Source organism: Oikopleura dioica, chromosome PAR (assembly GCF_907165135.1).
Source record: "Oikopleura dioica chromosome PAR, OKI2018_I68_1.0, whole genome shotgun sequence".
NCBI lineage: Eukaryota > Metazoa > Chordata > Appendicularia > Copelata > Oikopleuridae > Oikopleura > Oikopleura dioica.
In genome coordinates, this window is record NC_137293.1 from 689,318 (window position 1) to 704,565 (window position 15,248).

A 15,248-nucleotide genomic window follows, 5' to 3' on the forward strand; every position below is an offset into this window, starting at 1 on the left:
AATGACGGAGAAACCATAAATCTTTTATTCTTTGAAACGTATATATATTTTTTTGTTTCTATAAATTTGATGCTATATTCCAACACGGATCCATTTCTAGTCGTGGTAATCATAGTTAAACTCTACAATTTCACAGGGATCTGATTACACATTTACCTTGGCCATTGAAAAACACGCAATCATCAAGCTTTTTCAACACACTCAAGCACTTTGTTTTAAAAAGCTTCATTCTCTCGCTGCACGTTTGTGAAAATCGCCCTTGAAATTCACTTTATTCAGTAGCTGAATTTAGGAATCCCTTAATTTGTAGCTTGCGATTTCTTGGAGCACCAATTTCTGATGCTCCACGTAAATTCCAAAGTTCCCTTTCGATAATTCGCCAAAGAGCGAAATATACGTTGATCTGGCGAATTACGGCGGAATCGAGCTTTTCTGTGTGAAATGAATTGAAATCAAATCGACTCATTTTTACGGTTTTAACAACAACTAGCATTAACTAGATCTTCTCTGGACACTTATTGACAATTTTCAAGAGGACTAGATAAACAAAATATATAAAGAAAAAAATTCAATAAAAATTATGGTATTTTTGGTTTATCGGTTCTCTAGAGTCTAGATGATTGTTTTTTCTTTACCGAACTGGATACCCTTATCACTATCACCGCTCGAGTTTGACTCTCCGCTCGTGAATCACAGCGGGATACGAACACCACAGCTCTACGTAAGACGCACTGATAAGAAAGCTAAGAAATACCGTAGTTGAATATTCTCGTTTAACCGAATAAGGTTCCACCCCTCAATACGACGGAAGGTACATCTATCTAAAAGCCAACGACAACAATGGGGCGCCCATTTACCGCTCCGAACATCCCGCAATCCTCGACACTTCCGATTTGACGAGCAAGAGCTATCTCTACATCACCAAAACTGATAAAGTAAGACTTTCGCTTTTCATGAGTTAGAGTTATCAATTTGCATTTTTTTCAAATATTCTCTTCAAATATTTTAGTTTTTAATAATAATTATCGATTTTAATGATCTTTCTCTCGAATCCTTCCTCGATTTCTACCGAAATGATTTTATGAATTGACACCCTTAATATTTTCAAAAATAAAACGGTTCATGAATTTTGCTTTGGCAATGATTTAATGAGCGCACGCCCTTAATCAGTACTACTGGTTTGAGGAAAGTTACTGTTGAAAGATTAAGGGTGTAACGTCCAATAACCCAGGTGAACCGAAAAAGCGCTAGAATTACGAAGTTTCATCAGGATTATTTTCAATTTAATCAAATCATCGAATCAGGGTGTTTCTGTTCCGCGAAATCTGGCGCGAAAATTCATTTGACTTGTAGGGTGGAGCGAACCGCGGCGGCGACCTTGAGGTTGACCCGGGCTCAAAACCTTTTACGCGCTTAGGCGCTAAATCGCACCACCAAAAAGTAAAGTTGTGCGCGCAGCGATTACGACAGGCTCTGATGAGTTGGTTTTGTCCGACACGAATGTGGGGTCAGGGCGTATTGTCACGGGTTAAACTAACGAAAAAGACGATCTTTTGCGTTTTTTTTAAATTTGGTTTAAAATTGTAAAACCCAAATTTTGGATAATAATTTTTGAGCCTTAGCCGGCCAAGATCTTATTTTGACCTTACCGGCAAATGAATGGTGCTTATTTTTTTGATTATTCAAAAGACTATCACATTCTTCTTGGTTCGGGTTCGGGTTTGAGTTTTGGTTCGGGTAAGGGTTCGGATTTGGGTGTCAGCATCGGTTGAAATAATCCACTTCGAATAGGGAGATTTTTTGGCCATTTTTCGGAAAAATATAGCCTACCGGCGAAAGACACCTCCATATATGTCGGCGCCATTATAACTCTGCACCATCTATGATGCATTGAGTAATTCACAAAATAAGGCTGTTTCTAAACCCTCACCCTAACCAAGAATAGCAAAAACCTGCCGAAGAGTAGCTCATCGATAAACAAGCCCTACTATAATAGTCTGATTCCGAAAGACCTGATTCTTTCACTGGTGTTCGAAATTAACGAGTAACAACTCTCAACCGTTCGCTTTTAATATAATATTGGGTTGTAAAATTTACAGAAAATGAGTTAAGGGGGTGGTGGTCGAGAATTAGGATTTTTTCAACCTAAAAAACTCAATTTTTTCAAAAAAAAATTTTTTCGTTCTTAATCTTAATAAGTTAAAAAGGGTTGAAATTGTGTGGGCGGCTAGGTTTAAGAAAAAAATTTTAAGGGAGAAATGACGAAATCGAGAGTGAAAGTCGACCCAAAATCGCGTTTTTCGCTATTTTTTAGTCGACATTTTCCGATTTTTGGTCATTTTTGGCCATTTTTTTGAATCTGATTTGTCTCAACATGATTTTGACGCTAAAAATAGGTTGTCTGAGAAAAAAAATTATGTTATTTCATTAAATAACTGTAAGTTAAAGCAGAAAATATAAAATCATTTAATAATTCTCGACCACCACCCCCTTAACAGAATTTATTATTTCTTATGATAATCATTAGCTATCAAAATCTCTAGACGATAGATATCTAAGAAAGAGCCATAAATCCCATTTTTTCTTTTTTTATGTATTTTCTGTTGTTCCTCAAAATCGATAGCTCCGTTCAAGCATTACCTTGCGTTTGCTCCATGTATGCAGGCCGGAATGTATCTTAGAATACAATTCCAAAAATATATTTTTCCTTGTCATCCTTTGATCAAATTTAATTCCAGGATTCCGTTGTTGGAGAATCAGAAGATTTCTGGACCCTTTCGACTTCAACCGCAATCGACTCCGAATACTTCCTGAAAATGACCAGCTCATCAGAATTCCCCTTCTACAACGCTGGCACTGATGAAAATGACACGAAGGTCATCTGGGCCGGATTTGACGATTCTAAACTGGTCATTGCCTCTGTTGACGACGGTAAGTTCTAATCTATCGCGACTTGTTGGGTCGAAAATTGCGAAAGAACTCGAAAAACAACGAGACGTTCTAGCAACAGCGGTTAAATGATAATTTCGTTGTTCGAGCAGACTAAAATACACGCTGCCTTCATTTCAAAATACACACGCACAATTCTAAAGAATTTCTTTTTGACGAAGAGTCCGCTGTTATCCGCAGTTTTCCTTGTCATTTTCCTTCTCAAAACAATGAGATGACGAGCAAAAGTATGGTTGACAAAATTATTGATGAAATCATAATGAAGATTTTTTTCAAGATAGGGTAATAAGGAAAATATTCAAGGCTTAATCGAAGGAAGTACTCTTAACCGAAACAAAGAGTTGCCCATCAATTTTGCGTAAAACTAAAATATGGAGTGGATTTTATAGATCAAGGTTCTGATTGGCCGGTTAGCCGAATACGGCAATCTTATTGGTTATTATACTGGTCAATCAAAACCCTGATCTATAAAACCAACTCCATATTTTGGTTTTACCCGAAATTAATGGGTTACTCTCTGTTTGGGTTAAGGGTACATCCTTCGATTAACGAAACTTTCGCCTTAAATAACTCTTAGCAAAATATCAATAGCGAGTACTTTATGGTCTCTAGAAATTAATCTTTCCTGGATCATTAATCTGTCAGAGGCGTTTTTGGATTGCTCAAAAAACCTTAGGTTTCTTTCAATTTCTACGTAAGCATCATTTTATTTCTGATTCTTTCGATTCTTGCAGAGTTTCATCGGATTATTCAATGTGTGTTTATTTAACTTGTGTTGAACAAGAGATAAGCCCTGCATTACCGAAAAATGGAGTAAGTCGTCGTTGGTTCGCCATGCTAATCGAATTGGCGGACACGCCGTTGTGCATAATCCCATGATTAATTTGTAGCGAACGGGACTACTCGCCATGAAAATGGGCAAAAATTGAGCGTGCTTCCTTATCAAGACTTCCTTGGCCAACACTGAATTGAACCGTTCCTTTTTTTATGCACAGCCGTTTTTTGTTAGTTTTGTGAGCCACTATTTATCGGAGGCGTAAATATTTGAAAAAACCGATTCAAGCTGGACGAGTAGGCTTGAGCTTAGAGACGAGATTGAGGTCGAATCTGAAAAAATATATAAAAGCGAATCAAAAATTTTTTCAAAGTTTTTTCAGATTCTAAATTATAAAATATTGCTGAAATAATGATGACATACTTTTCGGCTCTGCAAAATGTATACAAAACCTGAGTCAGGTTTTTAAATGCTCGAATGGAAAGCCGCGCAGCGGCTTTTTTTCAACGAAGCCGCATATGCTTCGCCAGTTTTTAAAAGATCATGAAAATAGTTATGATGCGAAGCCGCAAAGCGGCTTCGATACTCAGAAAGCCGCTGCGCGGCTTTTGATATAAATTCTTCAGAACTCAGGTTTTCCGCACAGGTTAACGATCTTATATGATGATTAATTTTTGCTAAGCTTTTTGATTGATTTTTCTAAAGAACGAAAAAGATACAATAACTGCGTACTAGGTATTGATGGATATTTACTAGCGGTGGTATCATAGAAGCGAGCTTTTACGGAAGTAGCCCAAGGGGCTCAGCATTACGTGGAGCGCAGTCCAAAGTGCGCTGCCCCAATAGAAACGAATGATCATCGCCGCACGGTGCATTTTCATTTTTCAGTCGAACATTTTCTCAAGATTAAATCTATCTAATTTCGGTCTATCTAACAAATCTAAATTTTTTATCACTCAAAAATCAAAAAACTTAAAGTCCATTTTTTCAAAAAAATTAAGGTTTTATGGTGTAAGCATTTTTGTTAAATTTCTCATTTTGAAAACCCCCAAGTTCTTGCGAAAATCTGATGATTTTTTTCTCGTGGAACACAGCGGCCCGCCGAGAATTGGGAAAATATCAGCAGCTGGATAAACCGATTATCCCCCGAAAGGCTCTGATTTCTGATTTTACGTCTTCGTTCCATGGAATTACAAAAAATCCTCACTGCTAATTTTTTCACCACTCAGAAAAACAACCTTGTTTTTGAAACGTCAACGTCAAAAAGAATTTAATCTTCAAAAATTTCAAGGGCTTTAAAATTTCTTTTTCTGTTGCCAAAATGAAAGTTTGAAAATTCTTGCATATCCGCATTCGCCTTATCAAAAAATTGATATGGAAAATTAGCAAATTGCACTAGAAAAACATGAGCGTGAATTATGAAACGTATGATTTTGAGTCATGATGATAAATGACTATATTACAAGTGTAGGTACTTGACGCAAGTTGATGAAGATAAATTTGAGAAAAATGCTATTTTCGCTGTTTTGAAGTGAAAATTTTTCCCAACAATAATCGCCATTTTAACGGATTTTCGACCCGAAAAGTCGACGGCTCGAAAATTCGTTAAAATAACGACATTTTCGAAGCTAAATTTTTCGGCTCAAAAATTTACCCTTGAACGATTTCCGCGGAATTCGATGGCCGAAGCAGATATGTTCTTACATTAGCGTTTTTTGAAATTACTGGTCTTTGGAATTCGGAAAGAAATTCGCTGGAAAAATATTCCGCGATCATGGGAATCATCTCCCGAAATTCTAGAGAGCTATGTAATCGTTGCAAAAAACGGTTAGCGGCCAGTTCTCTCTGAAATCCTAATCAAGGGTACTGTAGCGCTCTTGAATAACTCTTGAAAAGATACTGAATTTGAACAGTTAACCGCGAGTTAGAAAATTCAATTATTTTTTTTAACAAAATCGAAATCTTAAAAAATAAACGCTAATTTTGTAAATACAATAACCCAGCTGCAGCTTTTCTTGTTATTTTCGAGTAAAAAGTCTTAATTATTAGACTGCGTTGTTATAACAAAGCTGAATTTTAGGAATAAACGGATTTTAACTGCGGAAGGCTTTCGTATTTTAGACACCTCTAAAGGATGCTTTTTTATCTGATGGGAGTGAGAATGAGATCCCGGACGAGATTAGCTGGTATAAACTTTCATGAAAAATGGCGAAAAACCATAAAAATCATAAAAACAAAATGATTTTTTATTTTACCTATTGAAGTATGGAGGAGCTGATTAATTTATCCACTTGATCACGCGTTAAATAAAACCGCTCAGCATAGATTTTGTAATACAATAATAATCGACCATTTTCAGGCTATTGCGCAGAAGGCGAAAACTACTGTACAAACGGCGACTGCATCATCCGCTCTGGGAAACGCGTGTGTCTTTGCCTCCCAGGGTACACGTTAACTTCCAAGACCGTCTGTGAGGACTTTGACGAGTGCGCACTTCAAGGAATGGTTCAAATTTTGTGCAACTCCCGTTACCGTCTTCTTTTCAATAAAAGTTTTTCGTTATCCACGATCATGACATATGAAAAAGACACACCTAAATACAATTGGGAAAATGTGATTATATTATCAACACAAATCTAAATTCAAAAATTGAAAAATATAAAAAAATACGGTGAGTTATGGTCTCGAAATTATAAGAACCAAAAAAGCTGACAACTGTCCCTCATCAAAATCCTGCTTCAATACCCCTGGCAGCTACTACTGTGCTGAGCCCTGCGAGTCGAACAAGCTCCTCAAAGTCATCAAAGGTGAGAAAAATGTGAAATATTCTTTGAAAAGCGCACTCGAGCCGGAAAAACTCTTGTATCGGAAAAACAAGAGCTTCAGAATTCAAACTCTTTTTTTTAGGAAAATTCTCCGATAAGGCCTGCCCATCACGTTATACAATCAACGGCGAGGTCTTCCGGACTGTTGGAGATGCGACGGATATGCTTGTCTATCAAAGGTTTTTTTCGGGTTTTTTTTTCTATTTTAGATTTTTTTCTTTTTTAGATTTTTTTTTTTAGATTTTTTCTATTTTCTATTTTAGTAGAGACACTTTACTTTGAAAATAAACTTGGACATTAGTTAGAAATGCTCTCATTTTTGCGGTATTATGTTGATGTTTGCGTGATTATTTTACGTCCGATTTTGTATAAGAAAATGACCTCGGTTTTGGGCGTTTTCTTGTCGTGGAGCAAAACATAACCAAGAATATGAGGTAATCCGTATTTTGTAGACACGTTTTTTTGAATCGATCGCTTCCATTATCCAACCGTTTCTGCAAACTTTAAGACTAACAAAGTCGTTTTTAAAACTGAGCTTTAGAAACATTTTGGGTTATTTACGGTTTTTCAGATTTTGTTGTAGATACCATAAAAGCAATATTTGCTGTTAAAAATGACTTTTTTAATGTAAGCTTTTCAAATCGACGAATAATTTGATAGCCAACTATGAAGCAAATGGAAATGGCACCAGTAAACTGTGTAGAAAACCTGAGTCAGGCTTTGAAAGCCTCAAATAAAAAGCCACGTAGCGGCTCTTTTAAAAACGAAGCCGCGAAGCGGCTTTGCTGATCTTTTAAAATAAATTATTAAAAATAAGATTTGATTATATAATATAATTATATTAATAAAAATAATATAATTATCAATTTTTGATAAAGATAAATTATTAAATAAATTAATTATATATGTGTGATTTTGTTGCGAAACCGCTTTGCGGCTTCATTTTCGAAAAAGCCGCTCCGCAGATTCTTATTTGAGGCTTTCAAAGCCTGACTCAGGTTTTCTACACAGGTTGCCGAGCCCAGCCGGTAGATTTTAACCATTTTTTTTATCAAATGTTCAACTGATATTTTTTAAAGTCTCTTTAGAGGCACAGACGGCATTTAAGAAACCCTAGGAGCTCTTCATCGCCCCAGATTGTCTATTTATTCATCTTTATTTTAGCGAGTCATCGGACGAATTCCTCTGCCGCACGGATCGAGGTTGGATTTCAGGATCGGTTGGTCAACTTTGCGGCGAGCAATGTTGGAGAAACAGCTCAGAGGTTTTCTTCACTTTTTTCTTCAAGAGATTTTTCTATTGGAATTTGTGGCTTTTCGGAAAGTCTTCTTCAGACGAGCGAGATTTTAACCCACGTTTGGAGCATGTTACGGGGCGAAATAAAGCGGGATGCACCTGTCGGTACTTGTAAATATTTGCTTGAAGGTTTGATGCGCGTAAGCCGATTGGGTCAGGGATTTTCTTGAGAAATAGAAGGCCTCGTAATTCTCTTTAGAATCTGTTTATCTCACGTCAAAATTAAACGTGGCTAAAATTTAAAGCCTTGTCCAAATTTTTAAAGTCCAGTTTTTCGCTTTTTTCCAGCTTTTTTCGATTGAATCACCAAAAGTTACAAGTCTGTCAGCTTTTTGGCACGATCAAAAATCGTTTATAAAATGCCAAACTCCCTCTCCCACCAGGAGTACTTAGCTTTAACCTGCGCTCGCAAGGTGTCTAAAGACAGGTTGCGCGGCGCGGTTAATGGCATCCTGAAGAGTTATCGCGGAATTGGCTTTGAGTTTGGGGTCGTTTAGATAACTTTTCCTTCTAATGGCTTAAGAAAAAAAGAGGGTCAGATACAGACACGTTTTTCAGAAAGATAGCTTCAGGTCTTTTTACTAAAAAGGATTTCTTAGAAAAGTGAATAAAAGAGTGAGAGCCTTAAATTTTTTCAAAAAATTTCAAGAAAAATTTCAATAGAGTAAAAAAATAAGGGTGTCATCAGACTAGTTCTCGGAAATAAAGAATAAGTAAATAGTAGGGTTAATGATGCTTACCCCCTTAAATAAAAGAGCATCATTTTTCGGTCTGTTTTACAGAAAAGGATTTCTCAGCAAATAAAAGAGTGAGAGCCTTAAATTTTGTAAAGAAAGATTAAGCAGTATTTCGAAGGTGCAAAATTAAGGGTTTCATCAGACTAATTGAGGGAAATTAATATTAAAAAATGATTGAAGTAAATGGAGGTTACCCCTTTAAAAATACAGCTTTATTTTTCGTGAACCAAGACCTCCAAAAGTGAAAACTTGGCAGAAAATTTAATGAACGCGCCCTCCCCTAAAAGGGATCACTTCCTTGAGCCCCGGATAAGCCAGCCCTCGTCAAAGGGATCAAAAGTGGGTGGACGATCAAAAATTACCCGCTCCTCGCTCGGAAAAGAGAATTCAGAACCCGCCCCCGTGGAACCTGATCTTCTTTCGCAATCAAGCTCGTTTTCTCTGTTAATCAGTTGATCAACCCTTTTTCGCAGGGCCTTCGCCCAGCTGCGATCACGCAAGTTGCCACACAAAGCTTTTTTCGCGCCAAATCGACCGCTGCCCGGATCAAATCACGGCTTGGGAAACGATCAACTTTCAAAATATTCAAGTCGATGTTGAAGAAGTCGAAGCACCTGGTAAGTTCATTTTGAAAGGAGACAGAACCTTTTTCATTTCAAAGCCGTTTTAATCTTCAATCTTCAATCTTGCTAATTCGACGACCACAGCGAGAGTACTCTGACCAAGTGCTATGACGCTCACTGAGATAATTCTAGATGCAAAAGAGACTCACCTGGCAGTACTTGTAAAAAAATAAACCGAAAGTCCCAAAGAAAAAAATCATGATTACAAGAGTTTTTCTGAAAAAAATTCCTGAAAATAAAATTTCTTAGCGATTTTAAGAATCATTAACAAAAAGCCGCGGAGCGGCTTTTTCTATTTGAAAAAAAAGCCGCGATTTTATGAATGAATTATAATGATGACTTCCGAAAGCGCTTTGCGGCTTTTATTTTTAAATAGCCGCATGGCGGCTTTTCATAAGAGCTTTTTCAGAGCCTGACTCAGGTTATCTACGCAGGTTTCCAAGTCCAGAACTCAGTGTTTCTTGAGATGATATCCTCTTCTTTTCTTACAGAAGAGAAAACAGTATCTAAGCTTTTCACTTTGAAGCGTTAAAAGTGAAAGAAAATCAAATCACCGACCGGTAATCCGCTCGTCAGATCGTGGTCTCTGGTTCAGATCCGGGCGCGAGAGATGCGATTAGCCAGTTACTTTTTTACAGTTTCGATTTCTTCCTACTCTTTCAAACAATTAAACCTCCTTTTTAGATTGCTGGTGCGGTCCGTTTGGAAGCTATTCTGCCGACCGAATGGAATGCGCCTGCGCGGAGGGCTTCTACCTGGACCGGAATTACTGCCACCCCGAAGAAGTGTTAAACGTGCAGTCGAGTTATGCCCCCGAAATTAATGGATTTTATAAATTTAAAAATTCGTTCGAAAATGGACGCCCCCTTTATCGCCACGTTGGAAGCGATAAGGTTATCAGATATAACCAGAAATGGATTGTCTCCAGCGGCGCCAAAAATATTATTGAGTACTACGGAAAGGACAAAAGGTAAAACATAAAGTTGAAAAATAGAAAAAACCAAGCCGCTTGCGGCTTCTCAAGAAAGATAAAAATTGCGGCTTTTTTTCGTAACAAATTTTTTTCTTGAATTCGAAGCCGCAAGCGGCTTTGAGAAAAATAGTGCGGTTTCTTAAAAAAAAATTAAGCCGCGCGCGGCTTTTTTCGAATTAAATTTCAATGAAGAGAAAATTGAAAGAAATTTTAGCCGCTTGCGGCTTTTGTAGAAATTCGATGCGGTATTTTAATCATAAATATGGAAATTAAAAGCCGCGCGCGGCTTTTGCAATAGAGTTTATTTTTATTTGTTTTCTAATAATTTTTTTTCATATTATTATTTCTAGCCCCGTCACCGAAGAACGCGTCCTCCAAGTCGCCGTCCACAAAGAAATCGACTACTGCTCAAGCGGCTTGGCCCCGTGCGCCGGCTCATCGGACTACTTTTGCCTGAACAAGCTTGGCGGCTTCACGTGCGCGCCCAAGTTCCTCAGGAACGGCTAAAACAACTCGCGCCTTTTCGAAGTGAAAAGTTGTTTCTTTTTGTTGAAAAATATTTAATCTCCACGTTGACTGCTGAATCGGCGGTCGGATCCAGCGCGTCTTCATTCAATTTCCGAAGTTCGGCATATTATTTATTAGAGATTAAGCTAAAGGCTATTAGATAGGGGGTAAATAAAGATGTTTTAGAGGGACAGCGTTTCAGGACCATAACTCTGATAGGTTAGGGTTAGGGTTAGGGAAGGTTGAAGAAATTCTAGTTTTAAAAAAACTAGAAAATTATTTCCCTAATGATTCTTCATTTATTTTGACAAAAGTGTTTCGCACTACACCTTAAGAATTTTCGCGGAGCATTTCCGCGCACTTACTGACATATGAAAATTCGCCCGTGAATTGCTCATAAGCAGCCAAGCAAGAAAACAGCCAAAAGGAGAGATTCCCATGAGCTCACCTGAAAGGTGCCTCATTACCTAAAGTTCTCACGTTTTTTCTTGCCTCTTTCTGCGGTGGAAGACCCTTCAGATCATGAAACTTGATCAGTTAATTTTTCAAAAAGACCTTTTTTCTCAAGAATTTTACTGAATCATGTTTGACTGTTCAAATTATTGACTTTTTCTTTGAAGAAATCATCGCGAGGATAATTTAAAGCCACAAAAAAAGCTTTGAAGATGGTGCTAGCTCTCCATTGAGCCGCTACCGCATCCGGAACATGCAGTTGGTGGAGGGAGTGAGCTACGCTGGACAGAACGAGTACCCGGTGTACGGCGATTTGGGAAATAAATTTGGATCGGAGCGACTCTTCGTTGTCAAACACAACATCAAGGTAACTTCTAATCCAGCTTTTGGGAAAGCCGGACTTGGACACGTCCGGTCCAGATTTGGCAGCGAAGATGTTACAACTGATTTAGAAATCAATTTAGAGGAAATCTGTAGTGAGATAGTACTGTTTACCGATACATAAACAGATCTGAAACTGGGCTCAGTAACCCTTGTAGAAAATCTGAATCTGGGTCTTACCCTTACCCTGACTCAGGTTTCTATTCAGGTTTCCCACCCTTAAAATCGGGCTGGTGTCCAGAACCGACAAAAAATTTCGACAAATTTTGCGTGGGCGGCTTCTCCACTGCTGATTTGCCGGTTTCTGGATCCAGGCTTCTGATTGGTTAAAAATTTCCACGCAAAATTCGTCGAAATTTTTTGTCGGTTCCAGACAGCTTACCTTAAAATCGTCATAAAAAATGACTTCTTAAAACTTTAACTCATGCTTACGAACGTCAGAAAAAAGTGACGTTTTTCGCGCTCCTCTAGAATTTATGTTACCCTCGGCGAATCAAAGCGCCAACGGCGTAAAAACGTCTCTAACGTCTTTCGTGTTATGCGCTTTGCTCGGATTTTCATCAGTCCGCGCGAAATCCGAACATATTTCAAAATAAACTTGAGCAGTATTAAATTAAGTAGTTTTTTGATCTTTCACAGCTCACTTTTTTATTTTTTCAAAGCGGCTTTTTTGGTAAATTTTGAAAAGTTCAGTGTTGTTACACCGCTCAAGCGTTGTTGATCGCATTTGTGATTGGAGAGAATTCGGTTCTCTAAAAAGAGTAATCTAATGAACTTTTTCTAAAAAACAGGCTCCACTAGAATCTTCTCTTTTCAGGACCAATGGAAGCTCATCGACGAAAACATGTTTTCTTCTGACGACGCTCTGGCCATTTTCTCCGTCCAGGGTTCAGATTCTTCTTCCGTTCCAGTCGGAGAGACCCGGCTCATTTGGCCCTCTGGAAAACCCTTCCGCCTCGAAATTCCAACGATCAGGTATTGCCCTCATTATTTCAAAACCTTCAGCGCGAGCGGATTCGAATCTCCATGTCCACGAGAGACGCCGATTTGTAAGTTTTCGGGTAATGGAGGATATAACTGCTGCGATCGGGTCAAGAACTGCCCGACTAGGGCTTGTGATGCGGCGAAGGGAGAGATTTTGAAATCTGGACGGTAAGGAACTATATTCTTGACCGATTTTTGATTGGATTTAGATGTGTTTGCATGGATAAATTTGTCTCAACAGCAGATGGTTGTAAGTATGAATCATCAAGAAGAAGTGAAATTCGACGGGTGACAACAACGACGACTACCACTGCTCCAACTCGAAATTATCGGTATTTTACCTTCATGCTTATTTTTTTCGACACGCTAGAATCATTCACGAAATTCATATTTGTTCAAATCTTTTTCAGATTTGGACCAATGATGCGCGCTGGAGGATTTTACGAAACAACCATGGAGACTGTTACTGCCCCTGTTGTCAGACTCAAGGCTGCAACCCCTCGACCGACAATCTCATCTGGCTGGGCTGCCAATCCCTTTGATTTCTGCTTTGGCGCAGGTTGCAAGAAACAGAAAACGGAAGAAATCCCTAATGTCCGAGTACGAGGAAAATCTCCACCGACCAAAGCTCCAAGGACTTCGAGAAAGAGCACAACCCGAAAGCCGTCGTTCGAAAATCATCGTGAATCTATCAGAAGAGTTCTTCCTGGCTGGAACCCCGCGGCTGTTGAAGTTCAAATGGAACGACAGGCGATTGTAAAGAGCATGAACTCTGATGGACCGGCTACTATTCGACAATCCACTGATCCGGAGAAGCAGAAGCTTCTTCCAGAGAACACCGACGACTTCGTCATTCTTCCACCAGCATCGACCGTCGAAGAGACAACGACAACAACATCAACAACAACAACGACGACAACAACCACAACGACAACATCGACAACAACAACAGAGGAAGAAACAATAACAGATTTCTCAACAACAACGGACTTCACAACAACAACAGAGGGAACATCCACAACAACAGGAACGACCACCACAACTGCTACATCCTCAACTCTAGAACTCGAGCAAACAACGACGTATGGTTCCACTACCTCGATTGGAACGACTACGACAACGATGGAATCAACAACCACGTTGGCATCAACAACCGAAGCAGTGGAAATCACAACAACAGTCAGCACGACAACTGCTTACACAACAACCACGATGACCACAACTGATTTCACCACTCTCGACACCACCACCAAGTATGCCACTGTCGAGCCAGTCAAGGACATCACAACAACCGTGCTTACAACGACAACTACTCTCGCCACAACGACTTCCGCTCAGATCGCGGCGTATTCTCAATGGACAGAATGGTCCGAATGCACGGGCAAATGCCCAAGCGGTGTGCAAACGCGAGCGCGACTCTGCGAAGGAGCACTTTGCAAGTTGCCAATTGAATCGGAACGGCGATCGTGTGACATTCTCGTTTGCGCCCATCAGGATGCTCTGATGAAGGATGCATTGAGCGAGCAGGATTACGAGTACGCAATGAATGCGATCAAGGAAGAGAACCTCAAGCTGCTCCAGATTATTTTGTACAATCACAACTTCGAACTCATGGTCGTCGATTTCATGGCGCCCGGTGAAAAGACCATTCCTCGATTGCTCGATAATTTCTTCAAAATCGAGTCGATCAGAACCACAAGAAAGATGTTGGAAGCTGAGTTAATGGAGCCCCGACAAGTGCGCCTCAAATCCGCTAGCTTCGAGCCAGAAATCGTCGTCGAAGAAAACCAAGCTGAGAGAATCAGAAAAATCGAAGCCGACTACATCATCGGCAAATTGCTGAAGAGCCATTTAGCAAGCAAAGTCAAAAAGTAAAAACGCGCGACCTGTAAATGAAGTAAAGAAGAATTCCTCAATTATTATTTCTTGCCTCAATCTAACACTAAAACCGAATGCAATGCCAACCTTCGCGACAACGAACTTGTGGCGGATCAATAGAATCAGCTATTATTGCAGTGACTGTAAATAAGAAAAACGCACAAATCCTTGATTAACAAAAACTGTACAAAACTTTACTGTAAATAAACATAAATTTAACTCATGAAAATATGTTCTTATTATTTGGATTTCAAATACTTTTGACGCTGAAAATCAAAACGGCGTTGAAGTCTCCGACTGCTATGATGAAAATGCGAAGTGCAAAGAGTAATTGTAATTTTTTGTGACTTCAGATGCTCCTTAGCGGTCGAAAATCTAGTTCGATTCCGATGAACTTTGTCACAAAATGATCAGCATGATCATCTTGCAACTCAGAATTTTTTTCTTTTTAAATTTTAAGTTTAAATAAGGCGATCATAGGGTCGATTTTCTACCATAACACGTAAATATACTGTATTTCAAGAGTGGAGAAAGTAATTTTCAAAAATGACATTTCAAAACGCCAAAAAACGGAACCGGCAACTCAGAATAGTCTCATAAACTTGTTCTGTGCTATTTTTTTCTTCAGAAAAGCACTCTATTATGAGCTAAGAAAGATGATTTTCGAAGACGATGCAGAGAAAAAATCTGCTCGAGCTAATCAACCAAGAGTTATGGTAATCTAGACAAAGACGAATAAAAAAAATCCAATTTCAAGTACAGTGATTGTTCATTATAAGAGCGACTACAAGTATCATGAAGTTTATTTTTCATTTAACAACTGAAAATCTTTTAAAAATTTATGGAAACGAGACTCAAAAGGTGATT

The 15,248-nt window shown here is 38.7% G+C and overlaps 2 protein-coding genes across 2 annotated transcripts; both read left to right on the forward strand.

Annotated features, from left to right (window-relative positions):
• Positions 1-755: 755 nt before the first annotated feature.
• LOC145703175 (uncharacterized) lies at positions 756-10,700 on the forward strand. The gene is made up of 9 exons (XM_081780496.1): positions 756-935; positions 2,739-2,931; positions 6,084-6,221; positions 6,430-6,531; positions 6,632-6,728; positions 7,714-7,760; positions 9,053-9,199; positions 9,890-10,175; positions 10,529-10,700. The coding sequence occupies exons 2-9, from the start codon at positions 2,817-2,819 to the stop codon at positions 10,683-10,685; spliced, it is 1,089 nt and encodes a 362-aa protein (XP_081636622.1). The 5' UTR covers positions 756-935; positions 2,739-2,816; the 3' UTR covers positions 10,686-10,700.
• A 448-nt stretch (positions 10,701-11,148) lies between these two features.
• LOC145704182 (uncharacterized) lies at positions 11,149-14,601 on the forward strand. Its single transcript, XM_081781621.1, has 4 exons — positions 11,149-11,505; positions 12,337-12,671; positions 12,713-12,835; positions 12,914-14,601. Exons 1-4 carry the CDS (start codon positions 11,392-11,394, stop codon positions 14,376-14,378), a joined length of 2,037 nt encoding a protein of 678 aa, XP_081637747.1. The 5' UTR covers positions 11,149-11,391; the 3' UTR covers positions 14,379-14,601.
• Positions 14,602-15,248: the final 647 nt, after the last annotated feature.

Coding starts and splice junctions, on each gene's coding strand:
- LOC145703175 (XM_081780496.1), top strand. CDS start 2,817: ATGACCAGCTCATCAGAATTCCCCTTCTACAACGCTGGCACTGATGAA. Junction 6,532..6,631: donor GCTCCTCAAAGTCATCAAAG/GTGAGAAAAATG, acceptor TCTTTTTTTTAG/GAAAATTCTCCGATAAGGCC. Junction 7,761..9,052: donor CACGGATCGAGGTTGGATTT/CAGGATCGGTTG, acceptor AACCCTTTTTCG/CAGGGCCTTCGCCCAGCTGC.
- LOC145704182 (XM_081781621.1), top strand. CDS start 11,392: ATGCAGTTGGTGGAGGGAGTGAGCTACGCTGGACAGAACGAGTACCCG. Junction 11,506..12,336: donor TTGTCAAACACAACATCAAG/GTAACTTCTAAT, acceptor TTCTCTTTTCAG/GACCAATGGAAGCTCATCGA. Junction 12,836..12,913: donor GCTCCAACTCGAAATTATCG/GTATTTTACCTT, acceptor AATCTTTTTCAG/ATTTGGACCAATGATGCGCG.